The following is a 15,971-nucleotide window of genomic DNA, read 5'->3' on the forward strand; positions in this document are numbered from 1 at the left end:
CCCAGCCCGGAGGCACAGCCAGACGGCTGCCGCCCAACTCTCCCGCCCCCCATCGCTGTAGAGCCAACATCATCCAGCCCCCCCACCCGTGTATAGCGAACCCCCTTTCACTCTCCAGAGCCAACTTCCCACAACCCTCCACCTCCTGCATAGCTAACCCCATCCAATTCTCTAGCCCCTCCCACTCTCCAGCTCCCCCCCAGCAGAGCCAACTTCCCACAACCCTCCACCTCCTGCATAGCTAACCCCATCCAATTCTCTAGCCCCTCCCACTCTCCAGCTCCCCCCAGCAGAGCCAACTTCCCACAATCCTCCACCTCCTGTCTACCCCCCCACTCCTGTATAGCTAATCCCCTCCCACTCTCCAGACACCCCCCAGTAGAGCCAACTTCCCACAGCCCTGCACCTCCTGTATAGCTAACCCCATCCAACTCTCTAGCCTCTCCAGCTCCCCCCCCAGCAGAGCCAACTTCCCACAACCCTCCACCTCCTATCTAAACACCCCCCCCACTCTTCAGCCCCCCGTCCCGTATAACCACCCCCCTACAACTCTCCAGCCTCCGCCCCCGTAGAGCCAACTCCCTGCAACTCTCCAGTGACTAGTCCCTACAATTGCGCTGTGTTCCTCATTTATCAGGGTGTATAGGTTCCATTAGCAGATGGGGAAACAAACGCAGACAGGTTCCCCTGCAGGCACTGCAATCGAAACGTTGCCGCGCTGTTGCTCCTGTAAGAAAACTAGAACGTGAAATTGACTAGCAACAAAAATGAAACTGGTTAATTTATTTTCATTGTCTAGCCTGAGTTGCAAAGAAGTTAAAAAGCCCCAAGCAGGGTGAAAAGCACGTCAGTTCTTAGTTTGAATAGCCTGTGTTGGTGTTTTTAACTTAAGCAGAATTTTTAATGCAACCACCTTCTTGAATGAATGAGCATCTGCCAAAACATAAGAAACAAACTTGTAAAACAGGAGCATTATTCGAGAGCGCACTGTGTCTTTAAGGGCCCCGCTGGAAGGCTTCCAGCAGCAGTTTGCTAAGATTGGTTGCTCAATGCGTTGCTCAGTGCTTAATACAGTAGCGGAGCTGGGATCATACAGGAAGCAAAACATTACAGCAGCGGAAATGCGTGCCAGGCATAGAAAAGCTCTATGCGGCTGGAGTCTTATACCTAAGTCTTAGAGCTCAAAGCTACCGGAGATGGGCCATGTGGTTATTAAAGTCGTTATGGATCCGGCCTCTCCTAAGCCTTCAATATACCAGGGGCGCTCAAGCTGGCCTCGAGTTTTGTAGCGGGAACAGCCAGCGGAAGCAATTGCTACATCCACTGATGGCTAATCGCAGCCTCTGCATGGCCGGCTGCTCCCAGGACGCCTCATGTACGTCTGGTACTTGTGCGGCATGAACCGTGAAGTTGTGTTTAAAAGATTGTTGATGCTACCCTTGCGCCCTGGTATTTGTAGCATCAGGAATCTCTCGCGCTGTCTCTCAAGAGATTTATTATTTGAGATGAAAGTACTGTAGAGAGAGGGGGGGGGAAAAAAAGCAAACGCCACTTCATTCCTCGAAATAGGTTGATGGTTATTGCTTTTCACAAAGAAGTAGCTGACGCTTGTTTGAAAGGTATTTGAGAAAATGCATTTGATCTAGTAGATAGATCTGGTGTTATTTTATTAAACATTGTTGCTGCGGTCCTTGATTTATCTTTTCTTAAGTATGTAGCTGTGTGTACATTAAATCTGCTGATCGCAGTAGGCAGCCTCTATTAGTATTTGGCCTCCCACAAATTACTCATGATATAGAGGAATTAGGAAGGAGGAACGCACTTGCCAAATGGGGAAGTTTTTAAAAAAAAACGAAATGCAGGATATTTAAAAAGTTTCACGCCTTTCAAATATATCCCCCACTCTTCATTTTTTGAAAACAGGATGAACTCTGGTTAATTTTTTTTTTTTTGTAGTAGACAGGCAGAGGCAGTTTTTGAAATCTTCAACAACCAGGAACTTTCAAAACCCCTTCATGACACTAGTTAGTACTTGTACAACAAGTACCCATCTCTACTTCTCTATTAAAGTGCACAAATGAACAATATACGGTAATTAAATGCCCTGAGTCCTTGCTCACCTATACATAGTGAACAAAGGTGCAGTGAACATTGTAAAAGGACATTATCAAATTGCAATCCAGTCAATTTCAGAAAATAAGTTAAAAGTAGTTTTAATTATACCTGTTCTGAGTCTCCGGTCAATTTTTCTTTTTTTTTTCCTTTTTTTCTTTCTTTTTTTTTACGATCACAAAATTCCCTGTTTTTAATATGGTTTCCTTCCACTGTGAGAGAGAGGCCCAAACAGAGAGAAACTGACTTTCCACAAAAAAGAGGACTTTTGGCACCTTAGAGGCTAACAAATTTATTTGAGCATAAGCTTTCGTGAGCTTATGCTCAAATAAATTTGTTAGCCTCTAAGTTGCCAAAAGTCCTCCTTTTCTTTTTGCGAATACAGACTAAGATGGCTGCTACTCTGAAACCTGACTTTCCACAGGCTCTGGAGTCTGCACTATCAGTTTGAATTGTGGAACTGGTTTGTCATTCTCCACACAAAGTTCTGTCAAAAGTGCATAGTATCTGTTTTTCTCTACTCTTTTCAGTGATAGACTATCTCTTAGATGTTACTTGTAACAATAGTAGGTACACATTTTTAGATGGACGAGTACCTTTTAAATTGAAAATATCTCCTTAGTATCTAAGTTCCTTATCCTGCAGAAAGCTCTGCGGACTGTGAAGTCAATGGTGCTTTGTTCAGGCATAGGGATCTGCCTACAAGTAATTCATTGCAGATTTGGGGCCTATTTTCTTATGGTGAAAATAAGCGCTAACAAAGAAACAACCATACATAATACATAATCTTGCTCAATGAAGGTAGGAACCAGCCACTTGACTGCTTATAGTGTATAATATAAAGTAAAGCCATTATAGCCATGGGAGTTTAATGTAACATGTTTACTGTAACCTATAACTCCTAAACCTAAAACTCATTAATATATTCAGTCTTACAAGAGTCCTGATAGTGGGTTTGGATATATAATCTAAGAGCAGTTTCCTAGTTCTTCTAACAGTGTTTCTTCCTGTTCTAGATAAACACCTGATTAGTGAAGGAGAGAAAAAGACAGTTGTAAGTATAATATTTTGCTCTGAAAAATGTATTTAGTATATTATTATTATTACAGTATAATTGTATTATGGAAATGTCCACAGGCTAATGACTGGGTCTTGGTGTGAGCTGGTACACAAATCTAGAGTCTTATCCTGCATTTTGTTCCAGGCAGGCAGACCCTTTCTGAAATCACTGAGGTAACTTAAAAGAAAATCAAGACGGTTTTATGTGGGTGCAGGGGCTGCTCGTGTGGAAACAAAGTTGCTTGATCGGGGCCACAGAAGTAGTCAGCATTCTGAATGTAGTCTCCTTCCTTTACACTACATGTATTTTGTCTGTAAATTCCAAGTACTCAATTCATGGTGTTTTAAATCTAATTATTTTATGATATATTGGTAGATGGTTGGACAAAAATATCTTTCACTAATTTTAGAAACCTAGATGTCTAAAAGAAATTGTAATTTGCCTGAGAAAAATCTATTTATGGGTGTAGAAGTGATAACATGTAATGTACAATAAATTGTATTCAAAGTAAGCTTAAAGCCTTTTGGGGTGAAATTTAAAACACTGTGGACGGCTGTGTAATGGGTTCAGTAAAAGGTGCAGCAGCACTGCAGGGAAACCTCTGGAACGCTACGTGCCATGGAAAGGGGTTCTGCAGTTCTGAAAAGGATGTTGTGGTGAGGCATTAGGATTGGACGGTGCAGGTCCAGTAGCCCAAAGGCTCCAGGCTTTGGCATTCCACAGGTATTGAATCAAACTCTTATTATTTTAATAGTCACACTAACTGTACAGTGCATATGGAACTGGGGTGCAGGTCTGTAGTTGCAAATATGGTTTTGAAAATCTGGCCTGTTGAAGCCAATATGTATCAGTTTGCACAAGTAAGACCCAAAACTGTACTGGCAACTTGTATCTTTAGATATTAAAGGTTTGATTTCCCCACTGTGGTGTTCCATATTTTTTCCAGCACAAAACTCCATTGCTTTCAACATGTGACTCCATTGTAAAAAGCTTGTACAATGCAACAGTGAATCAAGACCCGAACTCCTGAAGTTTAGGGATTCTCTTGGAAATGCTTTAACTATATTGCTCTAATTTGCTCTAATGTACTTATAATACTAATGGATTATATTTAGGCTATAAGTATGTGTTTCTACATTTGCTGTCAGTTATTTCTTTTCAGTAGCATTTCATTTAATATTGAAAGGTTGGTGCCTTCTTTCACCAGATCTGTGTTGAGGGGAATATTGCAAGTGGAAAAACAACATGCCTGGATTATTTTGCCAAAACTGCCAGCATTGAGGTAAGGGGCTTGAAATGTCTTAATGTTCACTCAAATCAGCAAGAGTGTTTCTGTTGATAGCATTGACAGTATTCAAGTCTACTGCAGTATTTCCCAAGATTAAATGAGAGTAAGATGAATTTAAAGGAACACTGTCAAACATTTTCTAGTTTTTAAACTGTTAGCAATAGTCCCAGAAGTTTAAAAACAATACTTTTTTTTCTTGATGTTGCCTTTTTTCATTTGGCAACCAATACTTTTCCTTGTTTTCCAATACTTTTCGTTGTTAATGAGATGGAAGCCAATATAATGTATTGTATTTTTACTACGTTTGTGCTTGGGTTAATTGTTGCCTCGATCTACGATCACACACATGCATAGCTTTGCTCATGTAAAATAGGCTATTGATGCCACTGGGTCTGCCTACCTGATTAAATATATATATATATGAGTATTTCCATAATCAAGGTCTAAGGTAGTATTAGTTTCTTGGAATATTGTAAACAGAGTCAGTGGAAAAAGCAATATATATTTTAGGAAAATTCTTAGTTGTTGAGTGGCAGATATAAAATATATACAGTTCAAAAATAGTCAACAGTGGAACATAGTATATTCTGTAGATCAAATTTTGTCCCTCAAAAAACTAACAATAACCAATAGAACTACCATTCACTACAATTTTAGTCACTGCATTTTTAAAAATCTTAAATGGATCTCATAATAAGCAAAGTCAGAGATATATCACGTAATGAAGCTAAAAGGTATTAATCCCCATAAAACTAAAATAATTCAGGTAAAGATATGCTGGTTTGTTGGGAAAAATACATTTGTATAATTCATTTTTGGAAGTTTGTCAAACAAACATGGGATTTGATCCCACGTTCCATAGGCAAAATGCTTTTGGATGAGGAAAAGACAAACCTATTCTTAATACTGTAATTGCTTTAACCAAAACAAATTCAGAATAAACTTCAGGAAGCATTTATTTATGAGTACATAAAATCTTAAAGGTGTTGATAGGTCTGCTAAGAAGAATATTAATACAAAAATCTAGGATTCTTCATAGGGATACTTAGTATTAAGAGGGTCCTTGGTAATTTAAAAGGAATAAATTGAGTTGAATAAATAGCCCAAAATGTTTTTTTAAATATGTATACAGTACAAAAATTTAAAAAGTAAATGCATGTAGTTTAGCTAGCTAATCTCAGACTCACACTAAGATCTTAAAAGTCCTTTATGGCCTAATCGTATAGTTTGGTGGATTCTCATCCCCACATGGAGACATCCTGGAGACTCTTGTGGTTTCAGCTACTTAGGGCAGAATAGACCTTCTTTTTCTGCCTAATTTTGATTATTATTAAACTTCTAACTGCATTTCTTTTTGATCCACAGAAATAAAATGAGAGTTATGTATAGTGGCGTATTGATCTTCAGCTTTTATTCCTTTGTCATTCTGTTTTGTCCTATGCAAACTTAATTTGTTAGCAGATCTTTCACATGAAATACCCTCTACATTCAGCTGTCAGTTCTTCTCTCTTTACACTGTAACTGATAAATGACAGCCTTCTACGTGGTATCAGTCAGCCATTGCTTTGTTTTGGTGTGCTGATAAAAATAATAATTAATAAAACTACCCACCAGGATATTTTGTAGTTAAATGCATCTTTTTCATTTTTATAATAGCTTTTAAATATTAAATTGTGTATTTCATTAAATCAATCCTTTTTTAAAAAAAGGCATAGATTCTCCAGTCCATGTTACTAGTACAGGTACTTTATTATTCATTCATTTGTAAAAATGGTCTTAAGTTGATGCATTTAGATAAATAAAATAAAAAAATTGAAATCGTTTGGGTCACATGGAATGAATGTAATTTTTTAATTAAGGTTTTGACAGAACCTGTGCCTAAGTGGAGGAATGTACATGGTCACAATCTTCTGGTAAGTGGCAGGAACTAATCCTGTGATTTGTGTTCTGTTAAAAATATGGACCTTGATGTTCTCAAAGTCCTGTGTGAGGGTTTAGATGCATTGAAGTCCCTAGCAAGGATATGGTAACGATCTTATGTAACTGAAAATTAATATCATGATGGTGATTATTATTTTTTCTCTTACTGAGGAATGGGCATTAAACCTATTGTGTGCAAAATGTAGTCCTGAGAAGGACTTGGGCTCCGATCTTGCAAACAGCTCCATGGTGATGGACACTACATCTACAGTAAGCCACATTTTGAAATCGGTGAGCTCTGTGCAGGCATAAAGGTCTGTCTGCATGCAGCAGGTTGCAGGATTGGAGTCTTAGTCATCTCAGAGACACAATGGGTCTGTTACTGCTTGGCAGTGAGTTCTTTAGTTCATAAACTAAGTCTAGGACAGCTCTTTCAAATGTTCAAAGCAGGCAGGAAATTTTTTTTTTTAATACTAAACAATACAATACAAGTAGAATGTGTAGTCAGGTGAAAGGAGTTGGATTTGGCAGTCAGGGAATGCTGTGTGACTGCTGAGAAAGTGTCCTGCAAGATGTTGAGTACCTTCATTGACTATGGTGAGTGTGCAGGGTCATCCTCACCTCACGGAATCAGACACTTTTAACGCAGTGATGCAGCACCGTCAGAGACTCCACCCTCTGATAAGTTTAGCATTATTACCCAGAGTGGGGGGGTCAGAAATCAAAGTAAATGAATACATTTCACTTCCAGCCTAAATTGCACATACAACCTGTTCAAAGTACCTGCACTTTTGCACACACAATATGCATTTTGGCTCCATTACTAGTAGCAGTGTATCCTGAGGAAAGCAAATTCCCTTGGGTGGAGATTACTGGTGCTCTGCTTTCTGTTTTTCCATTGGCAGTATAGCAGGGGGATGCACTGCTCCATGACTTGTCACCAACATCTTCACCAGTAGACCACCTGCCTTACAGCTCTCTTTGAGGTGGGGGGAGAGGCCAAGTCTGTGTCTGCGGGCAATTCAGGTCACTTTAAACCCTGATGTTTGCTATTAAGCCATTTTGCAAACCCACACTTGATCCTAAAAACTCCCTTTTTACTATAAAGTGTTGTTATGCTTTGGGCTTATGGTAGAGGCTGATATTTACTGGTGTAAAGAATGGAAGCGGGGTGGGAGTCCTGGAGATTAGAGAAATGCTTTGCGGAGCCCCAGGGGGAAAAAACCTATAATGTGCTATGTAAAAGACCTCTCTTCTCAGAGTCACAGTAGATACTGTGGACATGTCTAGCTACTCCTCTTTAGCGTCATTCACTGTCCTGGGAGCTCTAGCCCTGCTCAGACAAGCACAGAAGCAGATTCATTTTTTTAGACATGGTGTAATTTGCATTTGCCTCATAGAGGAGACTTCTGGCTGTGAGCTCTCTTGAGTTAAATGCACTACATATGTTTTCATTCAGAGAGGTGCTGAGTGCCTGTAACTCCCACTGAGTTTAGTGGGCAATCTGAGTGCTCAGTGTCCCTTATGATTAGGCCCATAATTCCAACACATGCTCTGCCAAATGCGGATGAGTCATTTCATTCTTTTACTCCTGCGGGAATTCCGCACCATTGTGCGATGCGGAGTTTTGTAGAAATTAACACTGTGTGCAGAATTTCCTTTCCTCACAGAAATGGGCTGGAGTGCTGTTGGCCACCATTAGAGGTCGCAGGATCCAACAGAGCCCAGCATGCACACAGAAGACACTTCCGGGGGGAGGGGAAGGAGTTAGAGAGTTCCTGGCTGCTGCAGTTCCCAACATGCCCTGAGGAAGGAGAGGGCGGCACACAGGAAACTCCACATAAGCCTGGGACCGAGCATCAGGCTGTTTCTCCCTCTGGATCCCTGGGCTCTGGGGGAAGAGAGGGGCAGGTGTCTGGGCTGGGGTGGGGGCACAGGTAGGCTCGGGGAGGGAGGGGGTATGGCTATCTGGGCAAGGGGGGGGCCTGTGGTTGGGCCCTGGGGAGACGGGGGTTCGTGTGTATTGGCTGGGGGCAGGGCACAGCTGGGCTCTGCAGGGGAGGGGTTGTTGGTATCTGGTCCCCTGGCTGGGCTCGGGAGGCGGGAGGGGGCAGAGAAACAGGAAGTGGGTAGTCATAGGGGGTTTCTTTAACTCTCTACTTCTGGGGGAATTTTTGTGTGTGTCTGTATTGCTTCAGACATACTTGCTGACAGGTATTTTGAAATAAATTTCCAAAATAATTGAAACTGGTGTGATTTTGTAGTGTTATTTTGACAAATAAAATTTGCAGAAATTTTAATTTTTTGGCGCAGAATGCCCCCAGAAGTAATAATTCTGGTGTCTGCTACCTTAATGCCATTATTTTGGTAAGTCTGATCAGGTATAAAATAAATAGCTTAGTTTTATTTGTTACTAATTGGTATAGTCAAAGTGGTTTTCTTTCTCTCTTCTGCCCCCATCCCCAACATCAGGGTTTAATGTATCAAGATTCATCACGGTGGGGGATAACGTTGCAGACATACATACAGCTTACCATGTTGGAGCAGCATACCAAGCCAATGGTAATTTAAAGATATTTTTTCTTTTAATCTGAAGCAGAGATATTAAGGTGCATTTATGGATCAAAATAATTTGATAACCCTGCATCCAAAAGATAAGACTCTAGGTTGACTTTCATTATGTGTTCCTGAAGCTAGTAGGGATTTCCATGTGAAAAGACAACACTAATATACTCAAGTCAATGCTTAGTGTGGGCTGGGACATCTACCTCATATATTTACATGTGTTTTATTCCCATATCCAGTATTGCTTACTGTTAAATGCTGGCCCATGCCTTGGTCATCTCTCAGCTTGACTGTTATCTTTGTCTTTTTATTTATTTTTTGATGTATGTGAATTGTAGGAACCTCAAACTCTGGGTTCACATATGGTAATCTTAAATGTGAAGATTCAAAATCACACATTGGCTGGTATCACTCAGAATACGCCCTGCTGACCCATGGGACTCTAAACACAAATGCAGCTTCCTGCTTCTCACCTCTTTCCACTCTAACCCATCTGAAATGCTTCTGCTAAGATCATGTACCACTTCCTTTTGGATTGTCTACACTTCTTTCTCGTCATCCGTTTTCCTTCTGCTCCCTTCTCACATTCTTCCCAGTCCTCTCCCATGTGCGCTCTTTGGGCTGGATCTTCCCTTTTCCCTTTCTCATCCCCTCCCTCCCCCTGAAACTCCTTTGTTTGCTTGGAGTCTTGATTTATTGTTTCCTGCCCACTTGATAGCATCTCCAGTTACTTTTATACCTGAACTGTTTGTTATTGTATCATATTGTCTGACTTTGCTTTGGGGCAGGGGTCTTTCTTTGTGAAGTCCCATGTGAGGTTATGGTCCAATGAAAATGATTGATAGTAATTTTGACAAAAATAGTTCTATAAGGCTGTGGTTTGGGGCTTTCTGGAAATAGTTTCTCTTTTCCTTGTCCGAAAAGTGACATTTTACAAGTTACAGCTTTAAAGTATGCCCAGTTCTCACTTCTCTGCACTCTTGAAAATTTGGACAGATCCTGTTAACTTTCTATTCAGTGTGTGTTATGAGACAATTGCACCATAATGCTGGGTTTTTCTTAGATGAAAACACAAAAATTATACCTGTATCCTGGCTGGTATGTAAAGAAGGAAAAGGGATATGGTTGATAGCTTCAATGAAAAAATGCTGAGACACTAGTCTCCTAAAATGAGCAGCTTTTTATAATGGCTGTGTCCCTAGTATGGATTAAAGCAGAAACAGAACATACCAGATTGTGGCTGCTTTTACACAGATACACAGGGAAGAGAGGTCACAGGGAGACCTTTCTCCATCTTGTGCATTAATGAAGGAGGCAGCCAGCATATTGGTGTTGCGCTAAGTGAGTGTGAGGGAGGTGGGTTAGTGTGGCCAGAGGCACTCCACAGGAGCTGTGGCTGGGTGGGGTGAAATCCACATCCCAATCTCCTCTGCACCTATTAACAGCGAGCATGTTAATGAGAGAGTGCATGCTTCACCCATTTAGAGGGTGTCATCATTTCCACTTCTGAGCACGTTCCCTCCCCATCCTCAGTCTGTTTCTGTGTTCCATGGGCAAAATGCCTTCCCCTTGTACCCCTCTGTGCCCCATGCCCTATAGCATTGCTCTGGCTCTTACAGCCACAGAAGAGTCCCATGTGTCGTACAGCTTCAGGGTGGATGGAACTTTTCTCTCTTTCTCAATCTTCCCTGTAGATATAGAGGAGGCTAAAGAGGCAGGAAGCCTTCCAGACCTCTGTCTTGCAGAGCACCTTGAAAAGTGCTCCATGCACCATCACTTCTGTGAAAGTTGTGAGATGACAGAGCTGCCATGCAAAGGAGCATATTGAGCAGCAGACAACTGGGGGTGCTCAGTACCCAGAACACTCTTTCAATTCCTTTTGTATTTCCTAGCACAGCTGTAGAAAAAACCCACAAGGTTTGGGTGTGCTTGAAAGTGCAGAGTTCTTTTGTTTGATTTGCAAAATGTTAAAAGTCCCAGTGTCTCTTAAGAGCTCATTAAAAGCTCCCAAGAATTCCCCTGCATTCTAATCTGTACTCCGCTGCCAGTTCCTGTGTCAACCTTGCAGTAGCAATTGTGACTGTGTGACCATTAACTCTGTGTAGAATAGCTGATTGGAAGGAACTCCTCCAGCACCACCTGATTCTTTGGAGACCAGGGAGAAAAGCTTAAACATTGGCAGGAAATCATCATTCACCAAAATTGAAGCCCATTTGGGTGGTAGATCAGATGAAGCTGAGATGCTCTGCCAATTGCAGTGACTGCTTTGGCCTCCGTGAAAGAGGAGTAGCATACTTGAGACCATTCTAAAATCCTGTTTTCTTTCTATAGTGTCTCTGATCAGTGCCCTATATAATAAGCGCAGTAACATGTCTGAGGAGGGCACCACTTCAGGCAGTGACAGTTCCCATTGCTCTGCACATTCTAATGGACTGCAGTTTATTTCTAGTCAAGTATCTAATGATTAACCTCTTGGTATTGGTGGGTTTGGTGCTCCTGCAGTTAGCCTTCATGCATCTTCCATAAGCCTAGTGTGTCAGGAAACTCCTGGTTCTGGAATCCCAGGTTTATATACATGATGTTTCCTGAGTAAGAGTAATTTTTTTCTCTCTGACCAAACAATTAGTCTGTGTTACAATCAGCATAGTTTAGTAGGAGTTTAATAATGTAGTGACCATGAAGAAGATTGATCAATAATGGAGGTAAAAGGACATGCTATGCAGCATTAGGGGGGTGAAAGAAATTAAGAACATTGGAAAATGTAAAACTAGTGAATGGCTGTTGTTTTTATCTTGTAGATTTCCCCGCTAAGAATGATGGAGAGGTCAATTCACAGTGCAAAACACATTTTTGTAGAAAACTTATATCGAAGGTACAGTAAATGGTTTACTACTTTAGCTTCCTATTTTAACTATAGAGTTTTTTTAAGTAAACTGATAGTCTTAGTTTTCTATGGTAATTTGCATTTCAGTAATCCATGAAACCTGGCAGCAGTATATTAGAGAGCTAGTGGTTGCTTACTTAGTCAGTGCTGCCGTTATCTTTAAGTATTACAGGTAAGTTTTTTTAAAAAAAAGAAACAACTATAGGATTTGTCTCTATATATGACAGTCTTGAGGAGCCTTCTGGATGAAGTACATTGTGCATTTAGAAAGCTTTTGCTCTAATAAATTTGTTAGTCTCTAAGGTGCCACGAGTACTCCTGTTCTTTTTGTGAATACAGACTAACATGACTGCTACTCTGAACCTGTGCATTTAGGATATTCATTATCAGTTCTTCAGCACACACACGCAATCCCATCTTCTCTGGACTGAAACAAAACAGCTGTTTAGTAGTATTCAGAAAGATACACTACAATTTAGGACAGGACATGAAGAATAAAACTGTAGGCAATTGGAACAGGGAAATTAGGTAGATACAATATACATTAATTACACAAACTAGATTTGGCCAGGATCTGGAGTTTATCTTGCTTACATTCTCATGGAATGCTAAAGAGCAAATTTTCAGGACTTCTGTTTTACAACTCATCCATAATTTGGCACATCCAAGAACATGGTGCCCCTAAAACCATGTGAGGTCATTGTGTGAGTGAAGAGTGGTGCCTGTTGAATTACAAATACTTTCTGTAGCAGCCTGTGTTTTTTCCTTAGAATACCATTCATGTAATGACCAGGCCCAACTCTGGTTAGCTTGTCAGAAGTGATGAGATCACACCTTGAGACAAGTATCAGGGGTTAGCCATGTTAGTCTGTATCCACAAAAACAACAAGGAGTCTGGTGGCACCTTAAAGACTAACAGATTTATTTGGGCATAAGCTTTCATGGGTAAAACACCACTTCTTCAGATGCATGGAGTGAAAATTACAAATGCAGGCATTATATAATGACACATGAAGGGAGGGGGGAGTTACCTCACAAGTGGAGAACTAGTTTTGACAGGGCCAATTGGATCAGGGTGGATGTAGTCCACTCCCAATAATGGATGAAGAGGTGTCAATTCCAGGAGAAGCAAAGCTGCTTTTATAATGAGCCAGCCACTCCCAGTTCCTATTCAAGCCCAGATTAATGGGGTTAAATTTGCAAATGAATTTTAGTTCTGCTGTTTCTCTTTGAAGTCTGTTTCTGAAGTTTTTTTGTTCAAGTATAGCTACTTTTATCTGTTATAGAATGCCCAGGAAGATTGAAGTGTTCTCCTACTGGCTTTTGTATGTTACCATTCCGGATGTCTGATTTGTGTCCATTTATTCTTTTACATAGGGACTGACTGGTTTGGCCAATGTACATGGCAGAGGGGCATTGCTGGCACATGATGGCATATATAACATTAGTAGACGTGCAGGTGAATGAGCCTCTGATGGTGTAGCTGATGTGGTTGGGTCCTCTGATGGTGTCGCTAGAGTAGCTATGGGGACAGAGTAGGCAACAAGATTTGCTACAGGGATTGGTTCCCGGGTTAGTGTTTCTGTGGTGTGGTGTGTAGTTGCTGGTGAGTATTTGCTTCAGGTTGGGGGGGCTGTCTGTAAGCGAGAACTGGCTTGTCTCCCAAGAGAGTGAGGGATCATTTTCCAGGATAGGTTGTTGATTGTTTATGATGTGCTGGAGAGGTGTTAGCTGGGGGCTGTACATGATGGCCAGTGGTGTTCTGTTATTTTCCTTGATGGGCCTGTCCTGTAGTAGGTGATTTCTGGGTACCCGTCTTGCTCTGTCAGTCTGTTTCCTCACTTCCCCAGGTGGGTATTGTAGTTTTAAGAATGCTTGATAAAGACCTTGTAGGTGTTTGCCTCTGTCTGAGGGATTGGAGCAAATTCGGTTGTATCTTAGGGCTTGGCTGTAGACAATGTATCATGTGATGTGTCCTGGGTGGAAGCTGGAGGCATGTAGGTAAATATAGCGGTCAGTAGGTTTCTGGTATACTGTGACATTTATGTGACCATCACTTATTTGCACTGTAGTGTCCAGGAAGTGGATCTCTTGTGGGGATTGGTCCAGGCTGAGGCTGATGGTGGGGTGGAATTCTTCAAGGGCCTCCTTCCCTTGGGTCCATACGATGAAGATGTCCTCAATGTAGCACAAGTAGAGGAGGGATACTAGGTGATGAGAGCTAAGGAAGCATTGTTCTAAGTCAGCCATAAAAATGTTGGTATACTGTGGGGCCATGCGGGTACCCATAGCAGTGCCACTGACTTGAAGGTATAAGTCATCCCCAAATGTGAAATAGTTGTGGGTGAGGACAAAGTCACAAAGCTCAGCCACCAGGAGTGCCGTGGCCTCATCAGGGATACTATTCCTGACAGCTTGTAGTCCATCCTCGTTTGGAATATTGGTGTAAAGAGCTTTTACATCCATGGTGGCCAGGATGGTGTTTTCAGGAAGATCACCAATGCATTGTAGTTTTCTCAGGAAGTCGGTGGTGTCTCGAAGATAGCTAGGAGTGCTGGTAGCGTAGGCTCTGAGGAAAGAGTCCAAATAGCCAGATAATCCTGCTGTAAGAGTGCCGATACCTGAGGTGATGGGGCGTCCAGGGTTTCCAGGTTTATGGATCTTGGGTAGCAGATAGAATACCCCTGGTTGAGGCTCTGAGGGTGTGTCCGTGTAGACTTGTTCCCATACTGTAGCAGGGTGTTTCTCTTGGTTCTCCTCAGTGGGGTCAGATAGTGGCCTGTAGAATGTGGTGTTGGAGAGTTGCCTGGCAGTCTCCTGTTCATAATCTGACCTGTTCATTATGACTACAGCACCTCCTTTGTCAGCCCATTTGATTATAATGTCCAGAGTTGTTTTTGAGGCTGTGGATGGCGTTGTGTTCTGTACGGCTGAGGTTATGGGGCAAGTGATGCTGTTTGTTCACAATTTTAGCTTGTGCACATCTGCGGAAGCACTCTCTGTAGAAGTCCAGTCTGTCATTTCGACCGTCAGGAGGAGTCCACGCAGAATTTTTCTTTTTGTAGTTTTGGTAGGAGGGTTCCTGTGGGTCAGTGCACTGTTCAGTGGTATGTTGAAAATATTCCTTGAGTCGGAGACGATGAGAGTAGGCTTCCAGATCACTGCAGAACTGTATCACGTTCATGGGGGTAGTGGGGCAGAAAGAGAGTCGCTGAGATAGGACGGACTCCTCCGCCGGGCTAAGTATGTGGTTGGATAGATTAACAATATTGTTAGGTGAGTTGGAGGTACCACTGTTGTAGCCCCCTGTGGTATGTAGGAGTTTAGATAGTTTACTGTCCTTTTCCTCTGAAGAGAAGTGAAGTGTGCATTGTAAATGGCTTGTCTCTTTTTTTTTTTTTTTTTGTAAATTCCAGCCACATGGAAGTTTGTGTGGAAGGTTGGTTTTGTACGAGAGTGTCAAGGTTCCTTCTCTACTCTGAACTTTAGGGTACAGATGTGGGGACCTGCATGAAAACCTCCTAAGCTTGCTTTTACCAGCTTAGGTTAAAACTTCCCCAAGGTACAAACTATTTTACCCTTTGCCCTTGGACTTCCACTGCCACCACCAAATGTTTTATCTGGGTTTATTTTATTAGGAAAGAGCCCATTTGCAAACGTCTTTCCCCCAAAAATCCTCCCAACCCTTGCACCCCACTTTCTGGGGAAGGTTTGGTAAAAATCCTCACCAATTTGCATAGGTGACCACAGACCCAAACCCTTGGATCTTAAGAACAATGAAAAAAGCATTCAGTTCTTGAAAAGAAGAATTTTAATAGAAGTAACAATAAAAAGAATCACCTCTGTAAAATCAGAAGGTAAATACCTTACAGGGTAATTAGATTCAAAACATAGAGAATCTCTCTAGGCAAAACCTTAAGTTACAAAAAGACACACAGACAGGAATATCCATTCTATTCAGCACATCTTATTTTCTCAGCCATTTAAAGAAATCACAATCTAAAGCATATCTGGCTAGATTACTTACTAAGTTCTAAGACTCCATTCCTGTTCTGTCCCTGGCAAAAGCATCACATAGACAGACGGAGAGAGCTTTGTTTTCTCCCTCCCCCCAGCTTTTGAAAGTATCTTGTCTCCTCATT

General features: G+C 41.6%; 1 protein-coding gene across 2 annotated transcripts in view; it reads left to right on the top strand.

Annotated features, from left to right (window-relative positions):
• Positions 1–1,056: 1,056 nt before the first annotated feature.
• The window catches only part of TK2 (thymidine kinase 2), a 32,718-nt gene continuing 17,803 nt past the window's right edge, over positions 1,057–15,971 (top strand). The window contains exons 1-6 of one of the 2 annotated variants that reach the window (XM_073307960.1): positions 1,057–1,375; positions 3,129–3,166; positions 4,359–4,454; positions 6,320–6,373; positions 8,853–8,942; positions 11,744–11,817. In XM_073307960.1, coding sequence (XP_073164061.1) covers positions 1,204–1,375; positions 3,129–3,166; positions 4,359–4,454; positions 6,320–6,373; positions 8,853–8,942; positions 11,744–11,817 — 524 coding nt within the window. In that variant the 5' untranslated portion in view covers positions 1,057–1,203. The remainder of the gene's footprint in view (positions 1,376–3,128; positions 3,167–4,358; positions 4,455–6,319; positions 6,374–8,852; positions 8,943–11,743; positions 11,818–15,971) is intronic. The other variant, XM_073307961.1, reaches the window with a different exon arrangement.

The sequence above is a fragment of the Lepidochelys kempii genome, chromosome 12 (assembly GCF_965140265.1).
Source record: "Lepidochelys kempii isolate rLepKem1 chromosome 12, rLepKem1.hap2, whole genome shotgun sequence".
NCBI classification, from domain to species: Eukaryota; Metazoa; Chordata; order Testudines; family Cheloniidae; genus Lepidochelys; species Lepidochelys kempii.